General features: G+C 36.8%; 1 protein-coding gene across 21 annotated transcripts in view; it reads left to right on the top strand.

Annotated features, from left to right (window-relative positions):
• The window catches only part of BCAS3 (BCAS3 microtubule associated cell migration factor), a 629,185-nt gene that overhangs the window by 165,668 nt on the left and 440,828 nt on the right, over window positions 1–22,689 (top strand). For all 21 annotated transcript variants that reach the window (XM_086686763.1, XM_086686762.1, XM_086686767.1 and 18 more), the window contains 2 exons: window positions 310–386; window positions 7,404–7,487. In XM_086686763.1, coding sequence (XP_086542889.1) covers window positions 310–386; window positions 7,404–7,487 — 161 coding nt within the window. The remainder of the gene's footprint in view (window positions 1–309; window positions 387–7,403; window positions 7,488–22,689) is intronic.

Here is a 22,689-nt window from a genome sequence, read left to right on the forward strand (position 1 = left end):
CTTTTAGCTACTCTTTCTTGTTCTAGGAGTAACTGTAAAAAATGTCCAGTTTTTGCTAAAAGTTATTACCAGTTGTTCCTAGATTTGTTTCTTATTGGAATGGTGCCAAAACCAAAAGGAAACTGTAGAGGGGGAAAAAGAAAGAACTTCACTTAGCTATTAAAATAATGACCAGTTTTATGGGAATTTTATGTGAGACTTGAGAAAATAAAACCATTTGGTTGTTTTGTTTTTATGGCATCAAAATATGATGCGCCAACAGAAAACTTATTAAGAAATATCTCAATATTGCCATTTCAAATTTTTCAGGCTGCTATCCTTGCCCAGGGCCCAACATGAATCCTATTGCTCTTGGGAGCCGTTGGCTTGCTTATGCAGAAAACAAGGTAAGGTGTGGCTCATGTTTGGATTGTTTGTAATGGAGCAAGTGTTGAAGAATTTTCCAAAGTTGATTGCCAACCAATAATGAATATTTAACTTACTAGTTTTTCTTTGGTTAGATTTTGGTTTTAATTGGGCAACCAGTAATTATCCTATCTCCCTTATTGCTTAGGATCAGTATTTGGGCTCAACTTTAATTTTCTAGGCTTGGTTTTTGTTTTTTGTTTTTAATTTTTTATGTTTATGTGTTTATTTAATTTTATTTTTAATTTTTTAAAAAATTTACATCCAAATTAGTTAGCATATAGTGAAACAATGATTTCAGGAGTGGATTCCTTAATGTCCCTTACCCATTTAGCCCATTCCCCCTCCCACAACCCCTCCAGCAGCCCTCAGTTTGTTCTTCGTATTTAAGAGTCTCTTCTGTTTTATCCCCCTCCCTGTTTTTATATTATTTTTGTTTCCCTTCCCTTATGTTCATCTGTTTTGTCTCTTAAAGTCCTCATATGAGTGAAGTCATACGATTTTTGTCTTTCTCTTGACTAATTTTGCTTAGCATAATACCCTCCAGTTCCATCCACGTAGTTGCAAATGGCAAGATTTCATTCTTTTTGATTGCTGAGTAATACTCCATTGTATGTATGTGTGTGTGTGTGTGTGTGTGTGTGTGTGTGTGTGTGTATATGTATATATCTATATCTATATCTATACCTATATCTATATCTATATCTGTATCTATATCTATATCTGTATCTATATCTATATATACCACATCTTCTTTATCCATTCATCCATCGATGGACATTTGGGCTCTTTCCATGCTTTGGCTATTGTTGATAGTGCTGCTGTAAACATGGGGGTGCATGTGCCCTTTCGAAACAGCACACCTGTATCCCGTGGATCAATGCCTGTATCCCGTGGGTCAATGCAATAGCTGGGTTGTAGGGTAGTTCTATTTTTAGTTTTTGGAAGAACCTCCATACTGTTTTCCAGAGTGGCTGCACCAGCTTGCATTCCCACCAACAATGCAAAAGATATCCTCTTTCTCCGCCAACTCGCCAACATCTGTTGTTGCCTGAGTTGTTAATGTTTGCCATTCTGAGAGCTGTGAGGTGGTATCTCATTGTGGTTTTGATTTGTATTTCCCTGATGATGAATGATGTTGAGCATTTTTTCATGAGTCGGTTGCCCATCTGGATGTCTTCCTTGGAGAAGTGTCTATTCATGTCTTTTGCCCATTTCTTCACTGGATTATTTGCCTTTTGGGTGTTGAGTTTGATAAGTTCTTTATAAATTTTGGATACTAACCCTTTATCTGATATGTCATTTGCAAATATCTCCTCCCATTCTGTCAGTTGCCTTTTAGTTTTGCTATGTGTTTATTTTGAGAGAGAGTGAGAGAGAGAGAGAGGGAGGGAGGGAGAGAGAGAGAGAGAATGAATTCCAAGCAGGCTCCATGCTGCCAGCACAGAGCCTAACGCTGGGCTTGAACTCACCAGCTCAGGACCTGAGTCGAAACCAAGAGTTGGATGCTTAACTGAGCCACCCAGGCACTCCTAGGCTTGGTTTGTTTGTTTGTTTGTTTGTTTACTTTTAATGTTTATTTTGAGAGAGAGAGAAAGACAGAGCATGAGCAGGGGAGGGGCAGAGAGAGAGGGAGATACAGAATCTGAAGCAGGCTCCAGGCTCTGAGCTGTCAGCACAGAGGCCGATGTGGGGCTTGAACTTAAGAACTGTGAGATCATGACCTGAGCGAAGTTGGGTGTTCAACTGACTGAGCCACCCAGGTGCCCCTAGGCTTGGTTTTTTATAGAGAACTTTACTCCATCGATCTTAGGTACAGCATTGATACTACTTTAATAGCTTCTGTGGAGCTAGAAATCAGGGGGCAGGAATGACTTAAAAAAATTTTTTTTAAATGTATTAATTTTGAAAGACAGAGCACGAGTGGAGGAGGGACAGAGAGAGAGGGAGACATAGAATTCGCTCCAGGTTCCGAGTGGTCAGCACAGAGCCCGATGTGGGGCTCAAACTTGTGAACCGTGAGCTCATGACCTGAGCCAAAGTCGGCTGCTTAACTGACTGAGTCATCCAGGCGTCCCTGGAATGACTTTGTTTTTATTGGTAGATTGGGAACTGAGGCATAGAATAATTTAATTGATGTTATGTGTCTACAACTAAATCTAAACAAGGGTTAAACTATTTGTCTTAATAATTAAATCATAGGTGATCACATTTTGTTGAATCTTTTAGTTGTTTTTATGTTTTATTTATGTCCAATTCAAAACCAAAGACAAATTGAATTTTCAGAAAGAAAATGTGAAATCTTTTTTATACTATTTAGTGCCCTTCATGTGAATATAGGATGAAATCTAAAAAATATTACAGACTTCTAAGAAGATTATCATTTTTTGTTTCATTTTAGTTTGCTTGTATAGTTATATATTGAGATAATAGCAGAATAATAGGAAATAATATTTATTGAAGAGTTCTTAACACAAATCTGGATATGGTGAGTACAATAATTATTTGGAGAAACTACATAGCATGTAAATCTCTGGAATTCACAAAATCAAGAAACTACTGAAGAAAGTTATTTTTGTAGATGAATTCCTTGATGCTTTTTCCAAAATTCTGTTTGCTACAGATAGATACTTTGTATCTTACTGAATGCCATGTTTATGCTCCATTCTGTTATTTCTCTTCATTTTCTAGTATAGCTCATAAAAATAGCTCTTTACAAATTACTCTTTTCAAACAAGATAAGAGGCATACAATTCAGTGTGGTAACATAATGGTGTCTTCAAATGTTTAAACATATAATACGTTTCTTTGAGTGCTGGAGACATCCAACAAGAAGATGTATAAATTGTCCCTTGGTTCTTGTAAGATGTATTCTCACATGTGGGAAAGTACCCATTTAGAATTGTAGGTGATATGCAAATAGTTACATATCGTTTTCTAGCAGAGGAAACTCCCTTCACAGGTACATACTGGGTGTGTGCCAGTTATCTTGCTTGTCTTGCCTTTGTAGAGATATGTGTTGATAATATCTAGCATTACATACAGAGATCAGAAAGTGTAGTGGCATTTATGGGGAGTTTGCTAATCAGATAGCTCTACCATCCTTTGGAAGAAATATTTTCAGATACATGTATTTCCAATAGCATTTATGTAAATGCTAGTATTTATTAACAGTTTCTGATTGTTTTAGTACCAGTGTCTGATTGCTTTGGTTTTGGGGCTGAGTGTGGAATTGCAAACTTAATTGAATTTTGGAGTAACAATCTTTTTTAATGAAAATGCTTTTTGACTAAAATTTTAAGCAAGACGCCATATATACTGATTGGGTTTGCCTTTCTGTGGTTCTCTTTATTTTATTTTATTTTTTATTTTTTAAACTTTACATCCAAATTAGTTAGCATATAGTGCAACAATGATTTCAGGAGTAGATTCCTTAGTGCCCCTTACCCATTTAGCCCATCCCCCCTCCCACAACCCTTCTAGTAACCCTCTGTTTGTTCTCCATATTTAAGAGTCTCTTATATTTTGTCCCCTCCATGTTTTTATTTTTGTTTCCCTTCCCTTATGTTCATCTGTTTTGTCTCTTAAAGTCCTCATATGAGTGAAGTCATAGGATTTTTGTCTTTCTCTTGACTGACTAATTTCACTTAGCATAATACCCTCCAGTTCCATCCACATAGTTGCAAATGGCAAGATTTCATTCTTTTTGATTGCCAAGTAATACTCCATTACTCCATTTTATATATATATATATATATATATATATATATATATATATATATATATATATATCACACCACATATATATATATATATGTATATATATATCACACCACATATATATATATATATATATGTATATATATATACACACCACATCTTCTTTATCCATTCATCCATCAATGGACATTTCGGCTCTTTCCATACTTCGGCTATTGTTGATAGTGCTGCTATAAACATGGGGGTACATGTGCCCTTTCGAAACAGCACACCTTTTTCCTGTGGATCAATGTGTAGTAGTGCACTTGCTGGGTCATAGGGTAGTTCTATTTTTAGTTTTTTGAGGAACTTCCATACTGTTTTCCAGAGTGGCTGCACCAGCTTGCATTCCCATAAATGGTTCTTTTTAAATGTCCTTTTAACTAGGAAAGCTTATAGAAAAGTTGTAAGAATAAATATAGTACAAATAGCACAAAGCACACCCATATATCTTTTACTCAGATTGACCTTTTAATTATTTCAGAGTAAGTTGCATATATCACATTACTCCTAAATACTTAGTCAATTTAATCTTTTTTTTTTTTTTTTTTTTTTTTTTGAGAGAGAGAGAGAGAGAGAGAGAGAGCACAAGTGGGGGAAGGGCAGAGGGAGAGGGTTCATCTAGCATCTGCCCTGTCTCAGCCCTGGAATCTGCTACTTCTTATTTTCCTGGTTCCTTTTAATGGGCCAGAACTTTAGATACTTAGCTTTGTCCAGTAGATGTGCTCATTGTTACTGGGGTGTTTTTACTTCTAGACACTTTCAGTGGACAAAGTTTGGAAACACACATACTTCTATGCATACATAATGGGAAAATATACAAATACATATATGTATTTGTACACCTATACACACACACACACACACACACACACACACACACACACACACACGTATTTTGGAAATGAAGGTTAGACATTGGTATTTTCCACAGGATTCTTTCCTTTCATCCTCCATTTATTTCTTATTTATATGTTCCTTGTTTCGCATGGGAGACTCTGATATCACACATTTATTTCATTTGTTGAATCCTATAATGGCAAAAGTAATTGCAGAATTGTTTGCTCACACAACTACAAATATCAAGCCAAATAAAAAGAGTTCAGGATTTCTTGTAGTTCTCTCCAGTCCCACTGCTGCCCCAAACTGAAGATATACAGTCAAATACTGTGTTCAAATATTACTTTGATTAGATTATCCTTATCTCTCCCTTTCTGCCTTCCTTCATTGTTGTTACAGTTTTCATTTGATATCTAATTACATACACTTATCTTTATTTTTATGTTTTATTTACTTGCTTATATATTTCATTGTTATATGTATTTATATTTCCCTTTCTTTCCAAAAGATTAAATAATATACTTGCTCTTTGGTATGTTGCCTTTTAACTTATATTTTTTGAAAATCAGTCCATTTTATAGAGGTTTGCACTACAGAAATTTCTGATTCATCTTTAATTTTGATGAATTGAGTTGCAAGTGTAATTTTCTAACAAGTCTAAAGTTTTAAACAAAAATTTCTGGCTTAGTTATGTTTGTGTTGAAATGCTGACTCGGTTTCAGTTGAATTGAAAAAGTGATAGTGTTGCTTATTTTCACATATTTATCCTTGATTATTTTAATTACTGGAAGCAGAGAAAAGATGGTAGTATTTCCAAGATATTGTCTTTCATTGCATATGTGGCAGGAGGCAGCAGAGGGATAACTTGCATAATTCTTTGAAATTGTATTTATGACTGAATGAGCGAGTGAGTGAATGAAAGGGATATTTTTTATTAGCTGAAATGATCACTTTCAAACTACCTGTTTTCCCCTATGTGAAATCACGTTTGTGATCATCTGTCATTTGAAAAATTTCCTCACTACTGGCCTTGAAATTTGCTCATGCAACAACAGTTTAGTGTGGCAGCTTGACATTTCATATCAGACTTCTAAAGATACCCCATTATAACATATTATTATTGCTTTGAGCAATTGCTTTTCAATGTAGTGTCAGCGATATAAAAATTTTGATTTTAGAAGAATAAAAAGGTGACATTCATATTTATCAAATAATCATGTTTTAAATTATATAAGCATTTTTGTTTTTATGTTTTGAAAGAGGTAGATTCTTTCTGAATTATGTAGGCTTTTAAAATCATAACACAATGTGGAGCTTTTCTAATACTCTAAAATTGTCATTTTATTTTTTTAATTTTTAAAAAGTTTATTTGTTTATTTTTGAGAGAGAGAGAGTGAGCAAGCAGGGAAGTGGCAGGGAGGGAGGGAGGGAGGGAGGAAGGGGGAGAGAGAGAGAGAGAGAGAGAGAGAGAGAGAGAGAGTCCCAAGAAGGCTCCGTGCTGTCAGCACAGAGCCTGATGCAGGTCTCGAACCCACAAACTCTGAGAAAATGACCTGTGCTGAAACCAAGATTGGATGCTTTACCAACAGAGCCACCCAGGTGCCCCTGTCATTTTATTAAAAAAATTTTTTTTAAATATAAAGATTTGGCTAATAAATTAAAAAACCCTAAATTTAGGAAGTGTAGGAGCAGTGGAGATTTTAATCCTGGTTTATTGCTTTAGTCCATGAGAGAATCATGCTATCAAACTAGTGATTCACTTTGAAAATTGAATCAAAGTGAATTGATTTGGTTGGTTTATTTACATCAGTCGTGACTAAAGGCACGTCTTTTTCATTCTGTGGTAATACTAGTAAGCCTTCTGAAGTGGACAGCTACTATATGCCTCACAGTTGATTTATGCATGATTTGTGCCACTATTCCCCTGCCTTAATTGAAAATGGAAATATGATAAATTATTTTGCCTCTTTTTTGGCTTTTCTTTTACCATCTTTATGTAGGAATTAAGAGGACAAAACCTCCAATTTGCTAGTGTGTTAAATATTTAATGTTAGAAAGTCAAGTCTGAGTCCTTTGATTATGTTTTAAAATGTATTTGTGGAATGGCTGCCAGATCCCAAACACTACCATTTTAGAGTTTATGAATTCTTAAAGACTATTCATCTGATAATTAAAAATTGTATTTGAGCATGACACTGCCTGAGTGGCACCAGTAGATTATAAAAAGAGGGAAAAGTGTCTTGGCAGGGCTTTTAGCTGTTTGCCTGAAACACTCATACAAACATTCACCCCTCCCACCCTCATTCTGCTTGATAAATAAGCTCTGTCCTAATAGCCTGCAGAATTAAACAGTTTAATAGGAATAACTTTCTGGCTTTTCTCTCTGTCTCTTTTTCCAGTTGATTCGATGTCATCAGTCCCGTGGTGGAGCCTGTGGAGACAACATTCAGTCTTATACTGCCACAGTCATTAGTGCTGCTAAAGTGAGTATTGAGTAGTCCCTAGGAATTGTGATTTTGTGGAGTAAATATCAGGTTTCTCTCCTGAATTGTGTTGAAATTTTTCCTTCCCTTTTTGTTCACAAATGTGGAATAAACTTAAGTAAGTCAGAATATTTTTGCCACTCGTGAAGATTGATGACTACATAATTAGATATTTAATCTCTTAAGGTTCATAAATCATACATTATTTTCTATTATAATGATTATAGGGTTTGTATTTATCAAATTTTAAATAGTTAAGTCTGTTAGCTAGATTAAAGTCTATTATATAATTAATAACACTTTTGAGAGAAGCTTTATACATATGTTTTAAGTAGTGACTTCTGGGTTCTTTTTCTGTGATTTCCATCATTCCATCTATACTGACATCCTTTTGTATCTTTGAACATTTATGAATCTTCTTCATGTAAAAAGAATATTATTCCTTAAGAAAACTTGAGTCAAACCCCTGGCACATTCAAAGACTCTTTCATGTCACAGGGCTGCCCTCTGTGTGTTTGTCAAGTGAGCTCTGTTTGTGTGTGTGCGAGGGTTAATTTTGATGATGGCTCTTAAACTTTATGCTGATTATAAGGTATTCTTATAATCACTATCCTTTTGAATTGTGAAGTATACAACAAAACAATTCTAATAATAGGGATGACATAGTGAATCTAAATGACAGCATGTAATAGAAAGCACAACTATTCAGAAAAGAACAACAGTTTAAAGCAAACCACAGGGAGGGAATGAAAGGTCACACTGTTTTATGTAAAACAAATACAAAAATACTTCAAGATTGATCACAAGTACTTACATGATATGCTTTAGAATGTGTTCCTTGGTTTGATGAGAGAAGCATTACATATTTTTTACTCAGAAAGGAAATGAAATACTGAATGTCTTTATGCTTACAGCACTATATACTTTGGATTTTAGAATGTTCAAAAAAATGGCTTACTTTTCTCCATTGTGTATGTAAAAATTATGATGGTTTTTTCAGTGAAGAGAATTCTGAGACAGAGTAGCCAGCATCAGTGTTCTTCTATAGTTAGTTTATAATAGATCCACAAAATATACCAATGAGATCTAGTTCTCATGTATTATATTCTTTTTAGACTTATCTGTGCCATACATGTTAATTAGGATAGTTCATTGTATTATCATTTGAATAATTTTCAGTTCTGCGGTAGTGGACAGCTTTTCAGGTCTTCTTTGCTATAATGTGTTTGTGTGCTTACGTAAAAGAAAACTGACCTGCTTCATTCAGTAACAGTTTTGCTGTTTAACTTTTAGCTGAATGTGGACATGTGGACAAACTCTAGCTAAATGAGGCTAGAGTTAATGTGCTTGGAAAAGAATAAGTTTGAACTCTCCAGTTTTCTATACCACATATTGAGAACTGTGAGGGATAAGCGCATGTCTTCCACATTTTAAATTCTCAGAAATTATAATGATGACAACACTCTAATCCAATCAGTTTCCAATAGACCATTGGTCACCAGTGGAATCGGTGTTGATTGAAATTCATCATTAGCTCAGGCAGTTGATAAAATTCTGCCATTGACCCTTGAATAAAGTAGTTAATATTTAATTTTTGTTTAAATGCTTTTGCCTGATTTTTAAAAACATTTTTACTTATTTTTTTAATGTTTATTTATTTTTGAGAGAGAGATAGTGCAAGAGGGGAGGGACGGGGGGGGGGGCGGGCGGCAGGATAGAGGATCTGAAGCAGGCTCTGTGCTGATAGCAGCAAGCCCGATGTGGCACCTGAACTCACAAACCTGGAGATCATGACCTGAGACGAAGTTGGACACTCAACTGACTGAGCCACTGAGGCACCCCGCTTTTGTCTGATTTTAATGCTTATCCATGCTCCTATTTATAAATTTACAAAATGAAAGAAAAACAAAACCATAAACATAAAAGTTACCCATTTCTTCCCCCCCCCCATTTTTATTTAAATTCCAGCTAGTTAACATACAGTTGCAACATGAGTTTCAGGTGTAGAATTTAGTGATTCATCACCCACATACAACACCTGGTGCTCATCACAAGTGCCCTCCTTTTTACCCATCACCTATTTAACCCATCCCCCTGCCCACCTCACCTCCAGTAGCCCTCAGTTTGTTCTCTATGGTTAAGCGTCTGTTTCTGATTTGCGTCTGTTTTTTTTCCCCCTTATGTTCATTTGTTTTGTTTCTTACACATATGAGTGAAATCATGTTTTTTGTCTTTCTCTGACTTCTTTTGCTCTCTAGTTCCATCATACTGCTGTAAATGGCAAGATTTCATTCTTTTTTATAGCTGAGTAATATTCCATATGTACATATTATATATCCATCTTCTTTTTTTTTTTTTTTTGGCACAAAACATTACTTTTATTTATTTATTTATTTATTTATTTATTTATTTATTTATTTTTATTTTATTTATATATGAAATTTATTGTCAAATTGGTTTCCATACAACACCCAGTGCTCATCCCAAAAGGTGCCCTCCTCAGTACCCATCACCCACCCTCTCCTCCCTCCCACCCCCCATCAACCCTTAGTTTGTTCTCAGTTCTCAACAGTCTCTTATGCTTTGGCTCTCTCCCACTCTAACCTCTTTTTTTTTTTTTTTTCCTTCCCCTCCCCCATGGGTTCCTGTTAAGTTTCTCAGGATCCACATAAGAGTGAAACTATATGGTATCTGTCTTTCTCTGTATGGCTTATTTCACTTAGCATCACACTCTCCAGTTCCATCCACGTTGCTACAAAAGGCCATATTTCATTTTTTCTCATTGCCACGTAGTATTCCATTGTGTATATAAACCACAATTTCTTTATCCATTCATCAGTTGATGGACATTTAGGCTCTTTCCATAATTTGGCTATTGTTGAGAGTGCTGCTATGAACATTGGGGTACAAGTGCCCCTATGTATCAGTACTCCTGTGTCCCTTGGATAAATTCCTAGCAGTGCTATTGCTGGGTCATAGGGTAGGTCTATTTTTAATTTTCTGAGGAACCTCCACACTGCTTTCCAGAGCGGCTGCACCAATTTGCATTCCCACCAACAGTGCAAGAGGGTTCCCGTTTCTCCACATCCTCTCCAGCATCTATAGTCTCCTGATTTGTTCATTTTGGCCACTCTGACTGGCGTGAGGTGATACCTGAGTGTGGTTTTGATTTGTATTTCCCTGATAAGGAGCAACGCTGAACATCTTTTCATGTGCCTGTTGGCCATCCGGATGTCTTCTTTAGAGAAGTGTCTATTCATGTTTTCTGCCCATTTCTTCACTGGGTTATTTGCTTTTCGGGTGTGGAGTTTGGTGAGCTCTTTATAGATTTTGGATACTAGCCCTTTGTCCGATATGTCATTTGCAAATATCTTTTTCCATTCTGTTGGTTGCCTTTTAGTTTTGTTTGTTTCCTTTGCTGTGCAGAAGCTTTTTATCTTCATAAGGTCCCAGTAATTCACTTTTGCTTTTAATTCCCTTGCCTTTGGGGATGTGTCAAGTAAGAGATTGCTACGGCTGAGGTCAGAGAGGTCTTTTCCTGCTTTCTCCTCTAAGGTTTTGATGGTTTCCTGTCTCACATTCAGGTCCTTTATCCATTTTGAGTTTATTTTTGTGAATGGTGTGAGAAAGTGGTCTAGTTTCAACCTTCTGCATGTTGCTGTCCAGTTCTCCCAGCACCATTTGTTAAAGAGACTGTCTTTTTTCCATTGGATGTTCTTTCCTGCTTTGTCAAAGATGAGTTGGCCATACGTTTGTGGGTCTAGTTCTGGGGTTTCTATTCTATTCCATTGGTCTATGTGTCTGTTTTTGTGCCAATACCATGCTGTCTTGATGATGACAGCTTTGTAGTAGAGGCTAAAGTCTGGGATTGTGCTGCCTCCTGCTTTGGTCTTCTTCTTCAAAATTACTTTGGCTATTCGGGGCCTTTTGTGGTTCCATATGAATTTTAGGATTGCTTGTTCGAGTTTCGAGAAGAATGCTGGTGCAATTTTGATTGGGATTGCATTGAATGTGTAGATAGCTTTGGGTAGTATTGACATTTTGACAATATTTATTCTTCCAATCCATGAGCAGGGAATGTCTTTCCATTTCTTTAAATCTTCTTCAATTTCCTTCATAAGCTTTCTATAGTTTTCAGCATATAGATCCTTTACATCTTTGGTTAGATTTATTCCTAGGTATTTTATGCTTCTTGGTGCAATTGTGAATGGGATCAGTTTCTTTATTTGTCTTTCTGTTGCTTCATTGTTAGTGTATAAGAATGCAACTGATTTCTGTACATTGATTTTGTATCCTGCAACTTTGCTGAATTCATGTATCAGTTCTAGCAGACTTTTGGTGGAGTCTATCGGATTTTCCACGTATAATATCATGTCATCTGCAAAAAGCGAAAGCTTGACTTCATCTTTGCCAATTTTGATGCCTTTGATTTCCTTTTGTTGTCTGATTGCTGATGCTAGAACTTCCAGCACTATGTTAAACAACAGTGGTGAGAGTGGGCATCCCTGTCGTGTTCCTGATCTCAGGGAAAAAGCTCTCAGTTTTTCCCCGTTGAGGATGATGTTAGCTGTGGGCTTTTCATAAATGGCTTTTATGATGTTTAAGTATGTTCCTTCTATCCCGACTTTCTCAAGGGTTTTTATTAAGAAAGGGTGCTGGATTTTGTCAAAGGCCTTTTCTGCATCGATTGACAGGATCATATGGTTTTTCTCTTTTTTGTTGTTAATGTGATGTATCACGTTGATTGATTTGCGAATGTTGAACCAGCCCTGCATCCCAGGAATGAATCCCACTTGATCATGGTGAATAATTCTTTTTATATGCCGTTGAATTCGATTTGCTAGTATCTTATTGAGAATTTTTGCATCCATATTCATCAGGGATATTGGCCTGTAGTTCTCTTTTTTTACTGGGTCTCTGTCTGGTTTAGGAATCAAAGTAATACTGGCTTCATAGAATGAGTCTGGAAGTTTTCCTTCCCTTTCTATTTCTTGGAATAGCTTGAGAAGGATAGGTATTATCTCTGCTTTAAACGTCTGGTAGAACTCCCCTGGGAAGCCATCTGGTCCTGGACTCTTATTTGTTGGGAGATTTTTTTTTTTTTTTTTTAAAGTTTTCTTCTTTCAACGTTTATTTATTTTTGGGACAGAGAGAGACAGAGCATGAACGGGGGAGGGGCAGAGAGAGAGGGAGACACAGAATCGGAAACAGGCTCCAGGCTCTGAGCCATCAGCCCAGAGCCCGACGCGGGGCTCGAACTCACGGACCGCGAGATCGTGACCTGGCTGATGTCGGACGCTTAACCGACTGCGCCACCCAGGCGCCCCTGTTGGGAGATTTTTGATAACCGATTCAATTTCTTCGCTGGTTATGGGTCTGTTCAAGCTTTCTATTTCCTCCTGATTGAGTTTTGGAAGAGTGTGGGTGTTCAGGAATTTGTCCATTTCTTCCAGGTTGTCCAATTTGTTGGCATATAATTTTTCATAGTATTCCCTGATAATTGTTTGTATCTCTGAGGGATTGGTTGTAATAATTCCATTTTCATTCATGATTTTATCTATTTGGGTCATCTCCCTTTTCTTTTTGAGAAGCCTGGCTAGAGGTTTGTCAATTTTGTTTATTTTTTCAAAAAACCAACTCTTGGTTTCGTTGATCTGCTCTACAGTTTTTTTAGATTCTATATTGTTTATTTCTGCTCTGATCTTTATTATTTCTCTTCTTCTGCTGGGTTTAGGCTGCCTTTGCTGTTCTGCTTCTAGTTCCTTTAGGTGTGCTGTTAGATTTTGTATTTGGGATTTTTCTTGTTTCTTGAGATAGGCCTGGATTGCAATGTATTTTCCTCTCAGGACTGCCTTTGCTGCGTCCCAAAGCGTTTGGATTGTTGTATTTTCATTTTCGTTTGTTTCCATATATTTTTTAATTTCTTCTCTAATTGCCTGGTTGACCCACTCATTCGTTAGTAGGGTGTTCTTTAACCTCCACGCTTTTGGAGGTTTTCCAGACTTTTTTCTGTGGTTGATTTCAAGGTTCATAGCATTGTGGTCTGAAAGTATGCATGGTATGATTTCAATTCTTGTAAACTTATGAAGGGCTGTTTTGTGACCGAGTATATGATCTATCTTGGAGACTGTTCCATGTGCACTCGAGAAGAAAGTATATTCTGTTGCTTTGGGATGCAGAGTTCTAAATATATCTGTCAAGTCCATCTGATCCAATGTCTCATTCAGGGCCCTTGTTTCTTTATTGACCGTGTGTCTAGATGATCTATCCATTTCTGTAAGTGGGGTGTTAAAGTCCCCTACAATTACCACATTCTTATCAATAAGGTTGCTTATGTTTATGAGTAATTGTTTTATATATTTGGGCGCTCCGGTATTCGGCGCATAGACATTTATAATTGTTAGCTCTTCCTGATGGATAGACCCTGTCACTATTATATAATGTCCTTCTTCATCTCTTGTTACAGCCTTTAATTTAAAGTCTAGTTTGTCTGATATAAGTATGTCTACTCCAGCTTTCTTTTGGCTTCCAGTCGCATGATAAATAGTTCTCCATCCCCTCACTCTCGATCTAAAGGTGTCCTCAGGTCTAAAATGAGTCTCTTGTAGACAGCAAATAGATGGGTCTTGTTTTTTTATCCATTCTGATACCCTATGTCTTTTGGTTGGCTCATTTAATCCATTTACATTCAGTGTTATTATAGAAAGATATGGGTTTAGAGTCATTGTGATGTCTGTATGTTTTATGCTTGTAGTGATGTCTCTGGTACTTTGTCTCACAGGGTCCCCCTTAGGATCTCTTGTAGGGCTGGTTTAGTGGTGACAAATTCCTTCAGTTTTTGTTTGTTTGGGAAGACCTTTATCTCTCCTTCTATTCTAAATGACAGACTTGCTGGATAAAGGATTCTCGGCTGCATATTTTTTCTGTCTAGCACACTGAAAATCTCGTGCCAATTCTTTCTGGCCTGCCAAGTTTCAAAAGATCAGTCACGAGTCTTATAGGTCTCCCTTTATATGTGAGGGCACGTTTACCCCTTGCTGCTTTCAGAATTTTCTCTTTATCCTTGTATTTTGCCAGTTTCACTATGATATGTCGTGCAGAAGATCGATTCAAGTTCCGTCTGAAGGGAGTTCTCTGTGCCTCTTGGATTTCAGTGCCTTTTTCCTTCCCCAGTTCAGGGAAGTTCTCAGCTATAATTTCTTCAAGTACCCCTTCAGCACCTTTCCCTCTCTCTTCGTCCTCTGGGATACCAATTATGCGTATATTATTTCTTTTTAGTGTATCACTTAGTTCTCTAATTTTCCCCTCATACTCCTGGATTTTTTATCTCTCTTTTTCTCAGCTTCCTCTTTTTCCATAACTTTATCTTCTAGTTCACCTATTCTCTCCTGTGCCTCTTCAATCCGAGCTGTGGTGGTTTCCATTTTGTTATGCATTTCGTTTAAAGCGTTTTTCAGCTCCTCGTGACTGTTCCTTAGTCCCTTGATCTCTGTAGCAAGAGATTCTCTGCTGTCAGCTATACTGTTTTCAAGCCCAGCGATTAATTTTATGACTATTATTCTAAATTCACTTTCTGTTATATTATTTAAATCCTTTTTGATCAGCTCATTAGCTGTTGTTATTTCCTGGAGATTCTTCTGAGGGGAATTCTTCCGCTTGGTCATTTTGGATAGTCCCTGGCGTGGTGAGGACCTGCAGGGCACTTCCCCTGTGCTGTGGTGTATAACTGGAGTTGGTGGGCGGAGCCGCAGTCAGACCTGATGTCTGCCCCCAGCCCACCGCTGTGTCCACAGTCAGACTGGTGTGTGCCTTCTCTTCCCCTCTCCTAGGGGTGGGATTCACTGTGGGGTGGGGTGGCCTGTCTGGGCTACTTGCACACTGCCAGGCTTGTGATGCTGGGGATCTGGCGTCTTAGCTGGGGTGGGTAGGCAAGGTGCACGGGGGCAGGAGGGGCAGGCTTAGCTTGCTTCTCCTTAGGTGATCCACTTCAGGAGGGGCCCTGTGGCAGCAGGAGGGAGTCAGATCCGCTGCCGGAGGTTTGGCTCCGCAGAAGTGCAGAGTTGGGTGTTTGCGCGGAGCGAGCAAGTTCCCTGGCAGGAACTGGTTCTCTTTGGGATTTTGGCTGGGGGATGGGCGGGGGAGATGGCGCTGGCGAGCGCCTTTGTTCCCCACCAAACTGAGCTCTGTCGTCAGGGGGCTCAGCAGCTCTCCTTCCCTTTGTCCTCCAGCCTTCCCGCTTTCTGAGCAGAGCTGTTAACTTATGACCTCCCAGACGCTAAGTCGCGCTTGCTGTCGGAACACAGTCCGTCAGGCCCCTCCGCTTTTTGCAAGCCAGACTCAGGGGCTCTGCTTGGCCGGCGAGCCGCCCCTCCGCCCCGGCTCCCTCCCGCCAGTCCGTGGAGCGCGCACCGCCTCGCCGCCCTTCCTACCCTCTTCCGTGGGCCTCTCGTCTGCGCTTGGCTCTGGCGACTCCGTTCTGCTAATCCTCTGGCGGTTTTCTGGGTTATTTAGGCAGGTGTAGGTGGAATCTAAGTGATCAGCAGGACGCGCGGTGAGCCCAGCGTCCTCCTACGCCGCCATCTTCCTCCCGAGAGCTATATCCATCTTCTATATCCATTCATCAGTCAGTGGACACCTGGGCTCTTTCCGTAGTTTGGCTCTTGTTGATAATGCTGCTATAAATATACAATAGGGTGCATGTATTCCTTTGAATCAGTATTTTTGTATCCTTTGGGTTGGTACCCAGTAGTGCAATTGCTGGGTTGTAAGATAGTTCTATTTTAATGTTTATTTTTGAGAGAGAGAGAGAGCGAGAGCGAGAGTGAGCAAGTGAGCACGAGTGAGGAAGGGGCAGTGAGAGAAGGAGACACAGAATCCTAAGCAGGCTCCAGGCTCTGAGCTGTCAGCACAGAGCCCTATGTGAGGCTTGAATTCACCAACTGCAAGATCATGACTTGAGCTGAAGTTGGACGCTTAACTGATGGAGCCACCCAGGTGCCCCAGATAGTTCTATTTTTAACTTTTTGAGGAACTTCCGTACTGTTTTCCAGAGTGGCTGCACAAGTTTGCATTCCCACCAGTACTGTAAGGGGGGGCTCCCCTTTCTTGGCATCCTCACCAAACCTTTGTTTCCTGTGTTGTTGATTTTAGCCATTCTGACAGGAATGAGGTGATATCTCATTGTAGATTTGATTTGTATTTCCCTGATGATGAGTGATGTTGAGCATCTTTTCATGTGTCTGTTAGCCATCTGTAAAGTCACCCATTTCTTGAGTCCTACTGGACTTACCAGGTAGTAAAATCCATATTGTACACTGCCTTTTAAACTTATGTGTAACTTATATGCCATGAAATATTTTTGAAAACACTTTCATATGTAATATTTATGTACTTATGGACTCCTGTGTTACCATGAATGTTTTGAGATTTACTTAAAAATATTAAGTTAATTTGGTATTTAGTACTAGTATTTAGTTATTTTCCTGAAATTCTACCAGAAATAGAATGATCCTTCATTTCACTTTCAAGGTATGGATATTTTATATAGGAAAGATTGGAAAGTTGAGATGATTTTGCCTCCTAAGTGATAATTTCTTCTAGTAAGATATTAGATACAAGAAACTTTGTGGGTAAATTAGCTTTCTGAGGTATAAGGCAGTTCCAGTTTTCCATGGTAGGTACATCAGAATTAAGTAGTCTTTGTTACTATTATATTATGTATTATACTTCTATTTATATTAGTATATTCACTTATGAAAATTCATCATGATGTACACTTATAATTCCTGTACTTTTCTGTATGAGGGAATATAAGTTTACTAAGAAAAGAACAATGTCACCTATATATCTTCAGGCCTAGAAACCTTTTCCAGAGAATGCTCACATTTAAGAATGAACAATGGCAATATTACAAAGACTCTTCCATAGAATAAGAGATAATGCCTAATATTGTTTTATGATGCAGGATGACCTTGAATCTTGAGAAGAGCATTGTGAAAAAGGAAAACTATAGTCCTGTCTTACTCGTGAACATGAAAAATCCTGAAAAATCCTAAACAAAATATTAGCAGAGAAAAATTAAATATGTTGTAAGGATAATGTGTCCCAATCCAGTTGGGATAATTCCATAATATAAGGCTGGTTTATTACTCAAAATCAATGAATGTAATTTGTACATGAACAGAATAAAGGAGAAAAATTATATGATTATCTTAATATATACACAAAAAGGGTTTGATAAAATCAAACATATATGCATTGATAAAGTCTTTTAGTAAATAGTGATCATTTCTGGTTCTCTAGAATTCAGTTTTTTCTCAAATTACCAAATTGTTTAAATGTAGTAAACATAGTTAATATAAAGTCTTCCTGATAACTCCAATGTCTGGCTTCTTTTTGGGTGTATTTTTATTGTTTGCTATTTTTGCTGGTTCTCACTAATGATGTCTTGACTCCTTGTTTGCCAGAATTTATTTTAAAAATCTGTAGAAACAAGTTTGAATTTGAGATACCAGAGTTCTGTGGCACTCTTAGTCTTGGACCCTCCTAATCCAGTTTCAGGGATTGAGTTCCTTAAGGAATTTAAAGCTCACCTGAAATAGTTATGGGAGCCTGATTACTACAGATTAACTATTATTTCTATTGTGTTCCTTTGTGCCTCAACCAAAAACATGGAAACTCATTAGATAGATCCCCTTGGACATGACCACCTAGTACCACAGGTCCATCAAAAACACCACTCAGTCTCTTAGAAATCTCCTCTAGAATCATCAGATCCATCTAGGCCTAAATACCCAACTCACATGTGTGGGATTTTCTTGTTCTCTTGGATTTGGATCTACTATCTTGTTAAATATTCAATACCTTTAAGCAGAGTTAAAAAAAAAAAATTCTCCTCGGTTATCCTACTTGCTTTCATTGGTAGGATTGATCTGATTTACCTAGCCTGCCACTATTGAAAATAGAAAATAAAATTTCTATTTATTTTCTGCCTACTTATTTATCTACTTAGAAATGATAAAAAAGGTAATTTTTGAGATACAACATGGAAAATATTTAAAAAACCATGTAGTATGTGCTCCTTAAAATACTAATCTTAAAATATTAACTTTGAGGAACTTGTGAAATCACTTTTTCTGAAAGTGATCACTTGTCAAATCACTTTTTCTGAAAGATTAATCATTAATATTTTTCTCTTGCTGATGACAGCTGCTTATATGACTTCATAGAGGTTAACCACTTTGTTATACAGAAGGACTCATTATTAAATTTTTATTCTTATTTTTTGTCTCACTAGATACTTGTAAGCAAAAATATATTAATTGCATATGTACTTGGGTCTCCTTAGAGGAAATAATGTTTTTACAGTTTCTCTGGATTTTCAAATAGTAGTTAAAATTTATCTTTCTACTTCTAGATTTTTCTCTTTGTTTTTCCAAATAATTTATTTGGCTTTCCTTATAAAGAATATAATGGTGATGAATTCTCTGTGGCAGTGCTAAGGGGAAAAATTTAATACTTAAATAGTTCAAATTGGGTTATTTTGATACATTTGTAAAATCTTGGTCCATATTTCCTAGTTACCACATATTACCACCTATTTGATTTTTCCTTTTAATGTGTTTTAACCCCAGTGTGGTAAATTGATTTAGTAAATATGCCTCTTTTTTCCCCCTGGTTATCTGATAACTTCTTAATGACAACTAACAGCTTTTGTGAGAGCAGCACCATTAGCACTAATGGACAGGGGTGGACAGCTGATATGGCATGAGAAAGGTTAAAGATGACTAGTGACCCTTTGACAAATCTGTCTGCACACAACAGAATAAGTACCATGGTCATTTGAATTTTTGGTCTGAGTGGATTATCTGACATATTTGTTATAATCTTACATTCAGCTCTCTTACGAGATAGAGTTTGGTCCTGTGGATACTCCTGTTAAGGTTAGTCAGGAATATGGTAAACTTTTTAGCTACCTCAGGCTGTGAAGACACTCAGTGTAAGTTAATATCTCCATTTGGCCAAATTAGATTTTTTTTAGTCCTAATTTTTACTGAGTCTTCATCCTTTTTTGGTATGTTGAGGAAATTATCAGGTATGTATACACTCTTTTGACTAAAATGTAATGAAAAGACTACTCTGAGGTGATTTAGATATTTAAATATGTTATATAGACACTATTAAATAACATTATATATTTCTTCTGGACAGTGTGTTTGAGTGTAACATGGAAACAAATTTCTTCTAGAAGCAAAGGTCTTTATTGATGCAGAAAACTTCCAGTACCCCTCTCTCATCCCCTGCATTATACCTTATTTTGAAAGTTAATGAACTATAATAGATAGTACTATCTTGTCACTTACTATAAAAGTGCAGATTTGATGACTGTTAAGTCTTGGGTTTAGATTTTATCCACTAATAAGATGACCCCACTGGTTGTTGTTAAGTTGTGTGTGTGTGTGTGTGTGTGTGTGTGTGAATTATCAGTAACTCTTCATGTGTTATGAAGCTTTGTGAAATATACTACTCTGTTTTCCCCCTTCCTGGAGTTTTTTCCTAGTTCTCTTGTATTGACTTTTCCTTTTATCTTATGGTTTCTTTGGTACATTTCTTCCCACTTTCTGTGTGCTCCAGTTATTTTAGTTTTATTCCTATTCATTGGTATCAAAGCATGAAATAATAGGCTCAAGGGCAAGTTGGGAGGATATACAACCAAAGGCTTGAAACCTGAAAGGCACATTCCTTTGATAAAGGGATAGCTCTGTTTAAGTGGGAGCATCTCCATTAGCCTTAATGGAGTAAGTATAGCAGCTGAGGCATCTTAGAGGTTAATCAGGCTTCCTAGCCAGCTTTGACATCAATACACTGTGGCGCCTGATTTTGTTGGTCCTTCAGAGGCTTTCTTGACAACACTAACAGACTTTGTGTAAGTCATTTCTTGTGAATTATTGAAACAAATGTTTGGCTGCTAATTGAGGAACGCTAATGTGTTTTATAATCACTGCAGCTTGAGTTTTTAGTGCTAAACAAAGGAGTTAAAATTGATTTGTGGCCTTTTCTTGGTTTCAGTCAGCTGTAAGTTACATCTTTTTGCTCAAGTTCAACAAATGGCTTTGATGGTCATTTTATTTAAGTATTTATTAGGACACACTATTATGGTCTTCATTCCCCCCACCTCCCCAGAATTTGTCTGTGTTCTGAATTCATGAAGTGTGAGATCACAAGTAGTAACAGGAATAGATTACAAAGCAGTACTGGTTGGTGGTTAAAATCAGGCTTTGGAGATAGACAGTTCTATTATTGAATTCCGGCTTTGTCATTGGTTAGCCGTTTGAGATGCTGTTTTGCATCTACTGTGGTCTCAGTTTTCTGTTCTATAAACCTGAGGTGTTGTAGGAAATCTGTACAGATCATTTATGTTAAGAGCCTTGACAAGTTCACAGTTAAGTTTCCACAGAACATAGTTACAGTAAAATGATACATATATTACTAGTGTTATATGGTGTTTTAATGAAAAATTTCCTTGGAAAATAGATTTCCTTATCTTAATTCCAATCTAATTGTTGCTTAAATCACGTTTAGGCCTTTATAAATTACCTTCTTTGCCTACCATTTATAAAACTGTTTGAAATATTATGTATATTAATAATTTTCATTTTAAAATTTAGCTGTAGTATATATCAGAGTATAGGTGAGCATATTTCTTTGATTATTCTGAAAAGAGAGTCACTTCATTAAAGGTTAATTTGCAATATTTTAATAAAAACTTTCTCACAATTGGAATTGGAAGAAAATTATTTCTGAATGTCTGTATTACATGTAAATTTTGATATATCCATGTAATCTACATTACTTATTTTGGCTCTACTGGTTAGATCTTTTTTCACTATTTATGAGTCGCGTGCTTTTCTTTTTGTTTTTTTTTTCTCTTTTAGACAAAAAAATCCCACAAAAACCTGTTGTTACTTTAACATTATTGTTAAAGTAATCAGATAATAAGATTCACATAAAAGAAAAATACTCACATGAATTAGTTTATCTATTTGCTTCCAATGAAATGGAACTAAAATGTAATTATAAAACATCTTAAGTTGTCTTTAATTGAAATAGTATATTAGAAGTATTACATTGTATTGTTTTCTGTTACCAGAGAGAAAATAACCTTCTTAGCTAGTCTTTTTGATGTTTTATTCATCTAGTAATTGGTATCTTGGATGGAGACTGTATTTCTACGTGCCAAATATTTTTTTTTAATTGAGGTAAAATTGGTATATAACATAGACTTTTACATGTACATTATAATTGACATCTGTATGCACTACAAAGTGATCACCACCAAAAGTCGCCATTCATCACCATCGAATTGACTGCCTTCACCCATTTTGCTCACCTCCCAACCCCCTTCCCCTCTGGTAATCAATCTGTTCTCTGTATCTGTGAGTTTGTTTTTATATTCTTCTGTTTGTTTCTTAGATTCCACTTATGAATGATATCAAATGGCATTTGTCTTTCTCTGTCTGACTTATTTCACTTAGCATAATACTCTCAAGCTCCATCAGTGTTGTCACAAATGGCAGTATTTCATTCTTCCATATGGCTAAGTAGTATTTGTGTGTGTGTGTGTGTGTGCACGTGTCAGACACACACACACACACACACAGACACCCTCTTTATCCATTTATCTATCAGTGGACACACTTAGGTTGTTTCCATATCTTGGCTATTATAAATAATGCTGCAATGAACATATGAACATAGAGGTTTATATATCTTTTTGAATTAGTATTTTCATATTCTTTGTATAAATACTCATAAGTAGAATAGCTGGACCATATGGCAGGTCTATTCTTAATTTTTTGAGGAATCTTAATGCTAATTTTTGTAGTGGCTGCACCAGAGTACATTCCCACCGACAACATATAAGGGTTCCCTTTACTCCACATTCTCTCTAATACTTGTTATTTCTTGTCTTTTTGATAATAGTCATTCTGACAGGTGTGAAGTGATATCTCATTGTGGTTTTGATTTTTATTTCCCCGTTGATTAGTGATGTTGAACATCTTTTCATATCTGTTGGCCATCTATGTCTTCTTTGGAAAAATGTCTCTTCAGATATTCTGCCCATTTTTTTAAAATTTTTTTTTAATGTTTATTTATTTTTGAGACAGAGAGAGACAGAGCATGAACAGGGGAGGGGCAGAGA

Source organism: Puma concolor, chromosome E1 (genome assembly GCF_028749965.1).
Source record: "Puma concolor isolate L17-30 chromosome E1, mPumCon1.1.hap2, whole genome shotgun sequence".
In the NCBI taxonomy this organism is placed as follows: Eukaryota; Metazoa; Chordata; class Mammalia; order Carnivora; family Felidae; genus Puma; species Puma concolor.